The 15,589-nt window shown below is 36.8% G+C and overlaps 1 protein-coding gene and 1 long non-coding RNA gene across 3 annotated transcripts; one reads left to right on the plus strand and one right to left on the minus strand.

The window, feature by feature from the left end:
- Nucleotides 1–3,866: 3,866 nt before the first annotated feature.
- Nucleotides 3,867–15,129, minus strand: BET1 (Bet1 golgi vesicular membrane trafficking protein). 2 transcript variants are annotated; one of them, XM_045494799.1, is made up of 5 exons: nucleotides 14,668–14,849; nucleotides 10,463–10,587; nucleotides 7,820–7,876; nucleotides 6,239–6,272; nucleotides 3,867–4,529 (listed from the first exon to the last, which is right to left on the minus strand). In XM_045494799.1, exons 1-5 carry the CDS (start codon nucleotides 14,684–14,686, stop codon nucleotides 4,471–4,473), a joined length of 294 nt encoding a protein of 97 aa, XP_045350755.1. In that variant the 5' UTR covers nucleotides 14,687–14,849; the 3' UTR covers nucleotides 3,867–4,470. The 2 variants fall into 2 exon arrangements, with proteins under 2 accessions (XP_045350755.1, XP_045350754.1); XM_045494798.1 differs by lacking the exon at nucleotides 3,867–4,529 and having other exon boundaries at nucleotides 5,110–6,272; nucleotides 14,668–15,129.
- LOC123606439 lies at nucleotides 11,584–13,153 on the plus strand. The gene is made up of 2 exons (XR_006716282.1): nucleotides 11,584–11,697; nucleotides 11,936–13,153. It is a non-coding gene; the product is annotated as an uncharacterized LOC123606439 (long non-coding RNA).
- Nucleotides 15,130–15,589: the final 460 nt, after the last annotated feature.

The following is a 15,589-nucleotide window of genomic DNA, read 5'->3' on the forward strand; positions in this document are numbered from 1 at the left end:
TTTATTCCAATAACTTTTCTGCATACAGTTTATCTCACATAACACTTATGCTCCAGTTTCCTTGAAAGTAAAGAATATACGTTTAAAGCCAATGCATTATTGAATAATGCAGAAAGCTTAATAAGTTATTGGTTTTTAGGACTATTCATTAATAAGAAAGTTGAGAAAGGAATAATTATAAATATTATTTTAATATATAAATTGATGACCTAACAAAGTTTTTCACTGTTTATTAAAATCTGTTTTATGTGGACCTTTTTTTTTTTTCAGGTATGGGTTTTTTTTTGCTTATTTCCAAATTCACTGTGGTCATGAGAGAAGCTATTAAGTACTGAGAAAGTCAGATTCAGCTGTCTGCTTTAATGTGAATCACACCATGATTGTGGATCTTTGAAAAAGCATGGTAGGAACAATTTTTTATAGAATTACATAATATTAGACTCTTTTTGAAGTTAGCAAAGTTGACTTAATTACTAAAAAGAAAACAATAAACGTTTATTTTTCTTCATAAACATCATAGAAACTTTGTAGAATACTTACATTTACAATGGATAATATGGTTATATTTGTAGCTATTAAAGTTATAAATTATTAAGCTTATGTGAATTTTAGAATCTCACATGTAGTTTGTGGATAATGTTTTTATTAAAACATATTGTGTTTTTCTATCTTTCTGTTCATTTTGAAAAGTAAGGAAAGATTATTTTAAGACCTGGTCCTGGCACTTTGCAAGTTTATATGGTAGTCCTTCAAAGGCTTGTGAAAAATTCTTCTAAAAAGGTGAGACCCAGTGAGTTGAACTCCTCAGCTAAGATAAACTTTAGAAGCCAATACTTTTTTTTTTTTATTTAAAGAAAATTTTGTTTAACGTTTATTTATTATTGAGAGACAGAGAGACACAGAGTGTGAGCAGGGGAGGGGTAGAGAGAGGGGGAGACATAGAATCTGAAGTAGGCTCCAGGCTCTGAGCTGTCAGCACAGAGTCTGACACGGGGCTTGAACTCACAAACTGCGAGATCATGATCTAAGCCGAAGTTGGTCGCTCAACCAACTGAGCCACCCAGGCGCCCCAGAAGCCAATACTTTTCTAAAGAGAAAAAAAACTTTTTTAAATATACAGAGCGACCTTTGCACTCTGTTTGAACATCCAATTGCAGGGAAAAGCATGGAGAATGACAATAATCACCTACACTTTTTGTATATGATTCATATGTAGAACTTGAACTATCAAAGGATGGAAGGTCCATAAATGTAGCATGAATTTACGCATACAAATTAAGAAAACGTTGACATGCAAAATGCACAAATGATCTTCTAAGAGTCCACTGTCTTTGAAAAATACTATTCTCAAGTTAATTTATCAATTTAACTTCATGTTGCCTAATTTGTTTTCTATTAAAATTTGAGATGTCCTCATCTAAAAAACAAGTAATTTATACATCTTTTAAAAGAATATTTGTCATCAATATAGCCAGTGGTATGCTACAGTACCTTGTACCAGCTCATGAGAGCCAATTGTGCAAATATTTTCACAACTGTGTTCAGTGATGTCACATTGGTAGATTGAAATCAAGTGTGGTGGGAATATTTACACCAAAGAAATAAAAAATTACTATAAATCACCCTCCTACCCTTCCCAGCCCCAGAAAGCTGGTTTCTGGGGCTATACCATTAAATATTAATATGTAATGAAATGAAATGAGAAATTTGCTTGGAGTCAGAATCCAACTTTCCAGTTAGGGAAACATTTTGGAGATTTTCTTCAGAGAATATTATAAAAGATTAACGTGGTTCTCATAAAAATCCACTCTGCTTTATTAAAATATCATCAAAGTATAATGAAGTTCATCAGAAAGAATGAATAGGTATCTATTAACTATGAAAACACTACGAAAGTCCAATAATTAAAATAGTGTGTTACTGGTGCAAGAATAGAAAACTGGATAGAACAAAATACCCAGCAAAAGACCCTACATGTAAGAGCAAGAAAATGTTATCCAATATTACTGTGAGAATAACTAGTTGGCACTTTGTAAATGAAAAAGAAAATCATTTGTGGGGCTCAGTCTGTTAAGTGTCTGACTTTGGCCCAGGTCATGATCTTGAGGTTTGTGAGTTCGAGCCCCACATCAGGCTTTCTGCTGAGGCTTCGGATTCTTTGTCTCCTTCTCTCTGCCCCTCCCCTGCTCACACTCTGACTCTCTCAAAAATAAATAAACATTTTTAAAAAATTAAAAAAAAAAAAAGAAAATCATTTGTGCCCTGTACCTCATACAGTTAAGTTTCAAAATAGAATTAAAAAATAGAACTGTAGAGAAAGTAAAAGGAAATAGAATGTTTATCAACTGTTTCATCAAGCCTCTACAGGTAGACAACTTTCTAAGTTTCTCTCTTCAGACTTCTGCTTCCAAAGCTGAACTCTGTTGCTTTCATTCTAATAATGTAAATAAGATAGATACACTAAAATATCATAGATTTTTTTTTTTTTTTAATTCCATCAGGGGTGTCTGGGTGGCTCAGTCAGCTAAGTGTCCAACTTTGGCTCAGGTCATGATCTCATGGTCCGTGGGTTCCAGCCCTGCGTTGGGTTCTGTGCTGATAGTACAGAGCCTGGAGCCTTCTTCAGATAATGCGTCTCCCTCTCTCTCTGTCCCTCCCCCACTCACGCTCTGTCTCTATCAAAAAATAAATGAACGTTAAATATATATTTTTTTTAATTCCATCAGATTGTTGAGGCTGCAAAGAAACCTAATTGAACTAACTTCCAGAAAGTGGTGACCTCTCACTAGAAGAGGAAAGACAGATAGCGGCTTCCTTCTATAGCAGGATGGTGGGGGCGGGGAGGCCAGGCAGCTGGGAGAAATTTTTTCAGCAACATGTGGGTGAGTGTGACCAATTAGATTTCTAAGCATCCGACCACAAAGGCAACATCTACCACTGAGTCCCAGGAACCCATTCTAATTTCTTTACAAGTAATTATCACTTAATTAGCACAGTAATGCTGTGTTACCACTACCTATATACAATTTTTATTCCTGTTTTACAAAGAGAGTACCTGAGGTGGAGAGGTCATCTGCCCAAACTTATGAGTGGGAACCAGGATTTATGTTCAGCCAGTGTGACCTCATAGCTCTCAGTCTTAGCTATGGTGCTATTCTGCTTCCCAGTAAATATTTAGTCAAAGGTTATTCATCAGTATAGCCTGATGAAGTTATTTACTAACTGAATGAACCCAAATTATCAAGCGCTTTTCCCACTTTCTCTACAAGGAAGCAAATTCAATACATATAATTTGAAATTTAAGAGCATTGAAAAAATAGGACAACTAGTTTATTTTATAGAACAAGCTTTCTATGGATGCAGGTGCTGGGTTTTCTGCTCCAGAATTCTGATGTTTAAGATGGTGCATATTTGCTTTAGATTTAACGACTATTCTCTGTTCCAGTAGTATCCAAGAATTAATTTGCATGCCAATTTAAATTCTATCAATAATATGTGTAATTCTACCTCTCCTCATTGTAGAGACCTACACCTTGTATCCAAAAGGGATGGTGCAGGTAAGTAATACTTTCTTTTCTGTGCAAATGTGTTAGCATACTTCCAAGGACCAACTCATAGTGAAATGAAGTGACTAGATACTTGGCAGAAAAATGTGGACATTTGGGATTTTTATAAATTGCTTCCTCAATTTTCTCCACCCTTTAAAATATAGAATATATAGTGTGTCACCCACCACCCAAATATCTGCAAGTCTTACACTGTCTGAATAAAAACTATAGTGTGAATATTTTGCCTGAATTGTTATACCTATAGCAATAAAGTACTATAGAGTTAGCAATGGGCTTGTGAAGGATTATGAAGGGCTAAAACTTTTCCATATTTGAGGTGTTCCCCCAATTTTATTTCTGGGAGTACTTTTTGCTAGGGGTTTCCAAACAAAAGGAAGAAATGGTGCTGCCAGAAGAATCTCTGAGGGGGCAGGGACAGGCCCTTCCAGAGAAGTCTGCTGCCTGCCAGGAATCTCAGCCAACCTGTTTTAGGCAGTTTTTAGAAAGAATTGTAAAATAAGAAATGGACAGTGCAGTGATGAGAATCACTTTTACATCGCCCCCAAACCCCATTTCCTGAAATCCCCACCTCCTTGATAATATCTAACATTTAAATAGTGTTTTAATACTTTACAAAGACTGTCATATAACAGCCAAACCTTAATCTTGAAATCCATCCCCCACTTGCCATCACTGGTTTTCCCAAGGCTTTGATATTTCATTTATTCCCATTGTTGGTTCTCTTGTTTCCATCTTCTAGTCATTTTTCTTTGGCCTTCTGTTCTTCCTTTTGCAATTTTAATTATTGACAATGATTTTTGAGTCTTCCCTGAGCTCTGATGTCACATAGTTGGCACAGAGTACACAGTTAAATAATTCTTCAAAACTGAATCAATCTCTGATAGGGATGTCCACTTGGAAGTCACAGCATCATCTCAAAGCCTGACACCAACATGTTGTCTTGTAAAATATCTGATGTGTCTGTTAACAATAGGGAGAACTAATATTTATTATGTGTCATGTGTTTTCAATAAATTATCTACCTCTCACAACAATCCTAGGAAATAGGTGAATGAAGAATGAAGAAACAGTCCCAAACAGGGACTGAGCAAGTTAAGGAATGGTGATCTGAACTCAGGTCATCTAACTCAAACCAGAGTCCCTTATATCACATGATAAGTCCTCCGGCCTCTTATATGAAAAGTCACTTAACCCCTCTCAGTTCTGGTGTTGCCACCTGTCCAGTAGAGGCCTGATGATAAACACAGCCAAAGACAGGACCTGAATTGATAGGTAATTAAGGATGAGCAAAAAGGATTGCACACTCAGCAAAATCAAAGATAATAGACTTAAAACTGAAAATACAAAGAAAGATTTTTCAAACTGAAGTCATGATTTATGTCATTTGTTTGAAGCAAATTCTGAAATAATACAAATATATTAACTTTTCCTGATTTTTGTTTGGGATCTGTTTTCAGGACCATGTCTCAGATTCTATGTAAAAACAACAACAACAAAAAAAACAAAAACACTTGAACAAAGAGGCAACAAAGACAATATATTTCATTAAAAATTTTATTTTTAGAGCCCATCAATGGGCAAATCCCAAACAGTAGCAATACAGAGTATTTAAGAACATTTTAATATTTCTTTCTATCCATCTTTGTTTTCCTTTCCACAAACATACATACTGGATTAAAGCAACAATACTCTTAACCCCAAGTTCAATGCCTGAGTACTTTCAATATCTATTTTGAACACATAATAAAGCAGAGGCAGTTAATTTTATTTCCACTCGGAGCTTAGCAATTACTTTAGCTTCACATTATTCTATCACAAATTATAACCAAATGGCCTACCTAAGCAGCTAAAATCATAAAATTATTATAAGCCAAGTCAATGGTATGTATAAAGTTAACAAAAAACAACTAAACTAGTATACATTTGTTTTGGGCCCTACAAGAAATATGCCAAAATAACAAGCTTTAGTAAAAGATGAGGTCCTTGGGCAGAGGAGAACGAGAAGTCATATCATCAAAAATTATGAGGAAAACTTAGGTAAAAGGAAATCAGTCTATAATTTTAACCAAATGAAGGAAGAAAGGGGAATACATTATCAGGGTTGATAACAACTTGGGAAAAGACATATAGCATTCAATCACAAACTTGTTCACTACCTCAAGAGCTCAACATCAGGCTCTCCAGGCATTCTGTTATTCTCCCACTAAGCTTCTTCACGTGAACATAAACCTACATTTATGCTAACAACAGAGTATTATATGGCTATTTAATCTGATGGCAAACAACAGGAAAAAAAATTCTTAGGGCCAGACTGACTTCAGCCCATCTCAGTACCCCTGAAAATAGGGGCAAAAAATTAATCACTAAGAAACAGTATTCAAAGAGTACTGTATTACCTAATGTGATTTATAAAACAAGCACAATTCAGTAATCGTCAATGGAAAAAGTCATAATATTTGAAAATTAGGAATGTTTTGATGATTTTTTACCAAAATGGTACTCCAAACAGTTAAGTTGGAACAAATCCCAAACTCACACTTACTTGCATCACCTCAGTTTAATAATCCAATAAATGACAAAAAAGACAAACAATGAAAACAGCATCATATAGCACAACAGCTTTGTCTGGCTCCCTCTAGATAAAATCTTCAGTTTTCCCATAGTTTTACCTAGAAATCCAGTTGTAGAATCAAACTGTGAATCCTATGAGGAGAAAAGGAAAACAAAATAGTTAGATTCTAATATTGTACATATGCACATTTAAGTAATTGAATATACTGTTCTTAGAATAGATTTTTAATGAAATTTTTAGTGTTTAATCAATTCAGGAGGCTGTTTATAACTTGGGTAATCAAGCCTGATTACTCTGTGCAAAATAGAGTAATTCTCTCAATGAATAAAAAGCTCTTTCATCGAATAAACATTTCTTTCAGCATCAGAGTAATTCAAAATCCCAAACTATTTAGGTCTTTTTCCAATTGTGTGAATTAAGACACTAATAATAAAGGTAAGTAGTTTGTCTACTATCATACAGGTGTTTGAGTCTCAGTTTTTGTTGGGGCATTGCTCTCAAAGGGCAAATGGTTGGTTGCTTTCAGTAATTCAGTACGATAATTCATCTAAAGTTTAATATGGTTAGCAGTTAAAGGTACTTTATTTTTAAGATTCTTTAATTCAGATAGCTGACTTTGAAGTACAGCAGAGTTTATTAAAAGTTAAGAGAGTATCATGTAAAGGTAGTAAAATTTGGTTAAGACTCCAAATATGGATGGGGAAAACTACCATATTAAAACATAGTTGGAAACTGGAAAAGTCCTAAAGATGAGAGGACTAGGTGTAGATTAAAAATACTGCACTTTCACAGAAATCTCAGTATCCTAAGATGTAAAGGCCCCAGCATAATGACAGCATTTGCACAGCTCGGGCTCTATGTAGTTCAAGCACTTTAGATCTATAGCTCTTCACCAGGGTTATGTATCACAATCACCTGGGACAATTTTCTTTTTCCAAAATACATATATGCAGGTCCCTCCCCCTAAAATTCTATTTAGATTGAGAACTAGCATAAACACTTACAGAAAGTTCCCCAGTGATTTGAATGCACAACCTCCATAAGACCATTGCTTTCAATGACATATTTCTGAATAACACAATTTTAAAAGCAAGTGGAGAAACTAGGGAAGGTCTAGAGAAATTTGACATTCGAAATAAATATTAAAGAATGGTAAGAGGTTCTACAAAGAAAGGTATATGTTGCTGAGCTCCCTTAGACTGGAGAGATAAAAGGCTCTGGGATGTTACTATGTTCAAATCTTATTGATTTGTTCAGAAGTGATTCTTAGGAGATCAAATAGAAATAGGCTCACATTACATGAAAGACAATCAATTGGATGGATATGAAGTGCTTTTTGATTACTTGGTAGTCAGTATCCATTGAGATCTCCAAGAACACTCAAAACAGTCATTTTTCCTGAGTCTTTAACAGTGTTTTAAACATAAGATTAAAAATACAATGGCTTCCACCTCCTCCTCCTACTCACAGTGTGTTAGGTAAGATGAAAAATGCAAGAATGAATAAACCTATTAGTTATTTCAAAGCAATGAGATACAAATAGACCAGAATCCAGAACTTATGATCTCTAGATTAATTTCAAAATGGATAAGAGTTAAAATGATATTATTCCTGATTAACAGACTAAATTTGAGAATATTAGATCAACTTTCTTAAATTTAAAGTCACAACCACTTACCATTTCAGCTAATAATTTATTTTGATGTTTAACCTCATGGCCTATTTCAATGGAAAGCTATTAAAAAAAAAAAAAGAGAGACACATGCATTATTACTCACATAATGGCATTTAAGTGTTATAGAGTAAAATGACATTCTAAGCATACACATTTTCTCAAAACTGTCTTCTAAAACTATAAACTACATATAGTTTTTTCTGATAATTTTTCCACTGACATTAAAGGAAAATAAATTTAGAATTTGTACTGTTTCCCAACTATGGATATTGTCTCCCTGCTCTTCATTTTGATTTCATCTTAATATTCAATTCCATCTTTTAATTTTGGTACACACTTCTGTCTGGTTCTCTTATCCTTGCATGCTTTTTTCTTCCTCTCTTTATATTATTCATACAACAGCATTTATATGTATATTTTCTTCTTTACATTTTAAGAGATATATATAAGTACCTATATTATCAATTCAAATCTACATGGGACATTACTTTGAATATATGCCTAAACTAGTTATTTATTCAGATTCTTTTTTAAAAATGTTTATTTGAGAGAAAGAGAGAATGAGCAGGGGAGGGATAGAGAGAGAGAGAGAGAGAGAGAGGGAATGAATGAATCCTAAGCAGGTTCTGCTCTGTCAGCATAAAGCCCAATGCAGGGCTCGGTCTCAATGCAGGGCTTGGTCTCATGAACCATGACATCATAATTGAGCCAAAATCAAGAACAGGAGGCTTAACTAAGTCATGGGGTGCCCTATTTAGATTCTAAAAAGTTTTTCGTTAAAGTATGACAATAAACTGGAAAAAGATTGACAAGTTATTGTTAAGGCTCAGCCGAGCCTTAAAAAAAATACAATTTAAGTGATTATTGCTGTTATTCAGACCAAAGCCTACTCAATACTTTATATGACAAATTCATTAAAGGCTTCACTTCCAAGATATTTGGATAAATTACAAGCAACAAATGAAAATCTTGGCAAACCATTGCAAATATTGTTCTCAACTTCTCTTGTGTGGAAAGTATATGAGGTGATACACAAAATCACACTAGAATTCTATAGATCAGAACATGAGCTTTTCCCCCAAATTTAACAATCCAGAGATAATAAAGCCACTATAAAGCCAAATAGCCCAAATCACCTAACTACTTTCTACAACTTTCATTCATGACAAGGAAAGAAATTTCCCGGGGGGTGGGGGGGGGGGGGGGGGGTAAAGCTTTCTTCCAACAAGGAGCTAAATTATCAATGTCAGAGTTAAAAATAAATAAATAATTCTTAATTCTCTATCAATGTTGATTTTCTAAACTGTTAACATTATACAGTATTACTTAGTTCGTAGATCAACTCTTTTTGATCTAATATGACTTTGAAACCAACACTCTTTTCAGAATGTTATTAGTATCCAGGCTGAACACAATTGTATTTTCCAAAGACTAATGAAATACCAATTAAGTTTTAGCAACATGAGTTTCTACTGAAGGCTCTATGAGTTTATAGCATGTTTACTGTAATACAGAATCAATTACATACACTGTTAAAATCATATTTTTGTAATTCTTTTACTTAACACATGTTAAACCCCGATACCACTGATAACGAATTATGCTTAGGTGCTGTGTTAAAGATAAAAATAAAAACAGAAAACCCTACATTCTGGTAAATTTATTTTACATACAAATAATCCCAATGCAGATTCCTGTGCAATACGTGCTGTAGACATGGTGCAAACTGTCTTATGTTCACAAGGAAAAGAGTTACTTTTGATGTGGTAATTAGGTAAAGCTTGCAGGAAGGAAGGAGTGCAGTGAGGTGGAGCCTTTACTATTAAAGGCTTTGGCCAATGTAAGGAGGGAAAGGACACCTCCCCAGTAAAGGGAGAGTATGATCAAAGATGTGGGAGTGCAAGTGACACCATGCACAGGACGAGAGATTCTCTAATGTGTCTGGCAGAAAACATACACATTCCAGAAGTGTAGGAGATAAGGTCTGATAAGCTGTGGATAATCTCTAAAGGACCCATTTAACCAAGCAACAGAGTATGGATTTTATTCTTACATCATGGGAAGGCACTGAAGCCTTCTGGGAGCAAAGGATGCAATTTTACAAACACTCCAAAAAGATGGCGGAATATGCAAAAAATGAGGAACAAATAGGTTACGAGGCTCTCTCCATACTTTGCCTATGAAAACCAGGGGATAGTATCAGAAATAGAAAAGTAGAAACAGAAAGAAGGAAGCACAAAACTTAGTGACTAACGTGATGTACAAAGATAGAAACACTGAGATGTGTAGCTTAGTATACTAGAAGAACAAAACTCAGGAGAAGAACTGCTTGGGGGTGGAAGACGTACCGCTCTGAGACATTACTACAGACAACATATAGTACTGTAGATTCACACACACACACACACACACACACACACACAGCTAAAGTTAAAAAAAAAAAAATGTACCATTATGTTTTGATTTGGCCACACTTTTAATCTTCTATTCAAATCATGTTTAAATTTTGAGTGTACTTTGACCTCACTGAACTATACACAACTTGGGTAACTGAATTCCTCCATATGATACCAACAAATAGTTTATAAGTACATATGTATACATAAATACACAAATTGGAAAGTATATCATCTGTTATGTACTTACAGATTTTATAGCAGTTACTTTGCTTCTCAGACTTTCAGTGAGTCTCTCATTTTCTTCTTCACAGGCACTGTACCCACTGTTAGCATACCCATAGTTCCCATAGTTGCCTGGAGGTACTCCTTCACCTGCAAGGATCAGAGTCACAGTATAGTTGTAGCAAAAACAAGCCACCTTTGAAGCCTTGATAGAAAAGAACCAAAAAAGACCCCTGGAGGGCGTTGCAGACCACATATGTCTGTAACATTCACACTTCAAAGGAATTTTAAAAATTAATAACCAAATGGAGATCAGAACAATTCTTTTCTAATGCCCTCTTTTAAGCAAAGAATATTCAATTTGTTTTATACTTATTGATTGCTTATTAATTGCCCACAAGACACTAAAGTAGGCACTGATCTACAAGGATATTCAGGATACATTCCCTCTCCATAAAAACTACAACTTTTAAAAAGGATCTAAAAGTAAGTCTCAACTATCCATGAAGAAGCTTGGCTATGAAGGGAAAGGGAGCAAGAGGATAAATGTAGCAGGAAAGAGCTCATGGCAGAGGGAGGGTCCTTTATTTGCATTTCTTTCTTTTAAATAGAAGAGAGAACTTATGGAAAATAACTTATGGAGAACATTACCTGAGAATTAAGAGGGGAATTCATTCAACAAATATTTCAGAAACTTCCATGTGTCAGATCCATTGTTCTTTCTAGGTACTACTTTTTGGAGCTTATCGTCTGTGGAATTGCACTTCAGAATACACAGTCCCAGCTACTACCTAATAAAGTACTTGATATTCACCAGGCAATCAAACGGGTGGAGTGAGCCTGAAGAGTGAATCTATATATAAATATGCTAAAGGATTGAGAGAGGAAAGCATAGTTGAGGGTCTTATTTAACCACGTTTTCAAAAGACAGTTGATACAATCAGTTTTCTCAGTAAAGGAAGAGATAAGGCTGTCTTTAAGGAACGGTATCATTTGGAAAAAGCAGTAAGGGGAATAATGAGGGAAAGTGACTAGGACTACACGGATCCTAGGGTGAGAAAATAATCCTGGCCGAGGCAACACACTGTGGTGGTTTCAATCCTCCTGAATGTGTGATTTTTCTGAAGAAGGACTCATCAGCCTGAGTTAGCCCGTGAGAACCTGCATTGTTGGATTGATCAAGAATTTCATCAAGAGATTTACAGCACTGGGGCTGAAGAACAGAGCTCCAAAAGGCTGAGACTGCTTGACAAAAGAGAGGTTTTTTTTTTTTTTTTTTTTTTTTTTCCAACGTTTATTTATTTTTGGGACAGAGAGAGACAGAGCATGAACGGGGGAGGGGCAGAGAAAGAGGGAGACACAGAATCGGAAACAGGCTCCAGGCTCTGAGCCATCAGCCCAGAGCCCGACGCGGGGCTCGAACTCACGGACCGCGAGATCGTGACCTGGCTGAAGTCGGACGCTTAACCGACTGCGCCACCCAGGCGCCCCAAGAGAGGTTTAAGATATGGAATATGGGGTCTATACTGGACAGGAATTGAAGTAGTGACAATGGAGAAATGAGGAAGGGATGATACAGAGACTAGGTCTCTATAAACTCAAAGAGTAGATGGGGCAACAGGGGCAGTAAAAGATGGAAGGGTAGGAAGCAGCAGTCAGTGCTAGTAGTTGAAGGATGGCTGAAGTGTAAAATGGAAGCTCTTTCAAGACAGCAGGAACCTCACTTTCTCTAAAAGGTAAAACTCCCTCTGAATTCTTACAGCTCTTGCTGTACACAACAGTAATATCACACTCTAGATAGTTTTTTCCCTTGTAGAACTAAATTTGTTTCACTTATGGCTATATATCCCCCACAAATGTGTACACACACAGAGATGCACACAAAGGCATACTCAATAAATACTTGTAAATGAATTAAATAGAATCTGAATTCACTGTTATTCAACTTTGAATGAGCCTGCCTTTCTCAAGAATGGAATCATAAACTTCTTTGAGGGCAGAGACAGTGTATCATACTTCTATATCCCCTGTACCTAATGAGTACTTTATATGCAGCAGACACACAATTTCCACCACCACCGAAACCACAACAAAATGTTAAACAAGTGTGTTCCAGGGTAGAAAGATTTGCATTTCCCGAATTTTCCCTCAACTGCTGACACACTATCCATAAAACTCTCTAAATATAGTATGAAGTTGTAGGAAAGCTAGTGAATGCCAAAGATCATCCTTAGCCTTTGTCCATTTAGATATATGCTACTTCTTTTGGGTAGTTTCTATCAATAACTGAGCCAAATCATTTAGAAATTCATGTGAAGTGTTCCACATGAGTATCTATCAGCTTCAATATTTATCCCAAGTTTAAAATTCCAGGCCAATACACACTGATACAAAACAAAACAACACACAGAATTTAAAAAAATTACAATCACAGCACACCAGTGTAAATGATAACAATAGACACTTAAGTAAACGTCTTGTCTTTCCACTCAACTACAAGGGAGCTTCAAAAACAAAACAAAACAAAAGCTCTATCCATATCCATCCTAGAGATTCTAATGTAATTAGTCTGGGCTGCAGTCCAGGTATGAATGCCTTAAAATCTCTCCAGGTGATTATAATGTACAGTCAGGGCTAAGAACCACAACTTCTCAAGTCACTTTGTTTCCTGCAATTTAAATGATGGCACACCGCTGCAAAAACAAACAAAAAAACATTCAAAGGGTCCAAAGGACCTATTGCTGAGATCCAAACTCCTTGGCCGGCACTCAAAAGATCTCCTCAATGTGGTTCTGGTTCCATGTCTCCTACTTCAATCAAATTGGCTTAATGATAACCCTTAAACACACTATTCATAATTCTAGTCCTACAACTTTGGGGGGGGGGGGGTAGGAATAGGGGAGGGGGAGTCTGGTTTCCAACTGGAACTTGCCTGTCTCACCCTCCATTATTCAAGCTCTAGTGCCAAGTTCTGATATCTCCACAAAGTATGCAGTGCTCTATCTCTGAAACCTCTGAGACACTAGCTGTAGAACTTATTCGGTATTTGGATGCATAGTTATCACCTTATACCATAATTTATCTTTGTACATGTTCCTACTCACCATCTAGACTGGAAGCTCTGGGAGCACAAACAGGGCCACAATTAACTGTACACTTAGAGCTTACTCAAGTACACAATAAATGTCATTAATAATGATAAAAAGAAAAAAATTAAGCATATAAAACTTTTCAAAATTAGTTATTTTTCCCCTACAAGTTACTTGGCCAACTTTCTATGATCTAAGTATTCATAAAAGCTGTATTTTTCAAAAGCTCTTCCTCCTACAATTTCTTAATCAATGTATACGTCTAAAGTTACTGGAAAATTTCACTAATTTTAAATACCTGGCACTTTTGAAAAACTTTTTTTTCCTCTATCTTATTGTAACAACTGAAAAAAGCAACATTCCCTTTTTCCAAACATTCCACATATTTTCTCAGGTATACTGTACCCCGATTTAGCAGGTTTTTAAAAAAAGTATCTCTTATTAGAGAGCTTCAAAAACCAGAAAATGCTGTTTTATTAGCTGTGCGTTATAATGGCCCCCTTAAAAGTCCTTGTGCTTGGTGAACCTGTTTCCTAAGTTTTCACAGTGGAGCAAGACTCAGATAAGAAATGTTCTGGATAAAATGGCCTTTGCCCCCAATGTTACACACTACAGTCTTTAACAGTAACGACATGTACGTTTACCTTTGTAACTCACTGTTACCAGTTTAATATGATTGTTAGTGTGCTTCGCGTGCAACATTCATTCTTCAAATTTCGCTTCTGAAAAAACTAACACCCAGGACGAGTACAGTACAAGAAACCGAAGCCGGAATTCGGGAAACCCAGCGGTTTTCATAATCACTCTCTAACAGTCATTAACAATTAAAAAAAAAAAAAAAAAAAAAAAAACAACCTTGACTATTGAGTTGGCACCTGGACATACCCCACCCCCCATTCCTCCACTACTCTGTAAACCTACCATTCAAACTTAGGACTGAACCAAACTAAAGAAAAGCTTTTGGATCTGGGACAAATGGTGTGTTTCCACTCGGCACCGCCTCCAAAGACCCTTCCAATACATCCTGTTTTCTGGCCCAGATTCCAGTGACATAAGACCGGTCCGGTTTCCTTCCACATCCCCGCACCCAGTACGGCCAGTTCTAGGGCCCCCGAACTTCGAACCTCAGCCCTCTTCTTACCCAGGCCTGCACGCCTCATCCTGCCACAGTAGGGAAAAAAAGCAGGAGGGGTGGGTAGAAAGGAGCCACGGGCCCCCCGGACGGCGTCTTCAGAACCAGGGCCCGAAGAAACACCAAGTTCTTTCTCCAAAGCGCCACGACATCAGTGGACGCTAAACAGCGCGCCGGATGATGGCGTCACCCAGGCACTTATCACTGCCCTGCGAGGCGGCTTGAATGGTGTTCTGGGAAATGTAGTTCACCGTCGACACAGGTAGTGAAACAGGAGCCTGGCGTGAACCGGGCTCCTAGAGTGGGCGTGGCTTCCGGAAGAGGCGCGAGCGCTGCGGCGGCTCCGAGTCAGGTTCTCAAGATCTGGGTTTTTGCTGCTGGCCTCGCGGCTTCCTGGACGTTACTCTCAGCTTGTTGCCTACCGAGTTGAACCCCGTTGATCTGCCCTTCTCAGACCTTGAGAGGATGGTTGACTCATCTTTCCTGATTCCTCCTCTTACTTCCTCTGACCTCTAGAGTCAGTTCAGGGAAAGTCCAGGAAAACTTTATTCAAGATAATGATCTCATACATAAGTAATCTGAGACCCACAGAAGGAAAGGAAGAGGGTAACAAATTTGTGCTGGGTCATACAGTAGTTAGAAAAATCAGGTCACTTGGAATAGGACTCTTGCTTGGAATAAAGTGGTTAATAAAAGGAACCTGGTTTCCGGAGGCACTAATAAGTTAGTTACCTGTTACTGGATTGGTTGCATTTCTAGAAAGAACATTGGCAATTAGTTGTTGAGGACCAAAGGACCCCTAAACTCTCTCCCACTTAGATCTTTCTAACGTACACAAAGGATATTGAGATAGATTGCACATTACCATGTGTGAAATAGTAAGGGCTTAAGAGCCTGTTGGCAAGGTTAGGGGGGTACTGGAATCCGGGTT

This window comes from Leopardus geoffroyi, chromosome A2 (genome assembly GCF_018350155.1).
Source record: "Leopardus geoffroyi isolate Oge1 chromosome A2, O.geoffroyi_Oge1_pat1.0, whole genome shotgun sequence".
Taxonomy (NCBI): domain Eukaryota; kingdom Metazoa; phylum Chordata; class Mammalia; order Carnivora; family Felidae; genus Leopardus; species Leopardus geoffroyi.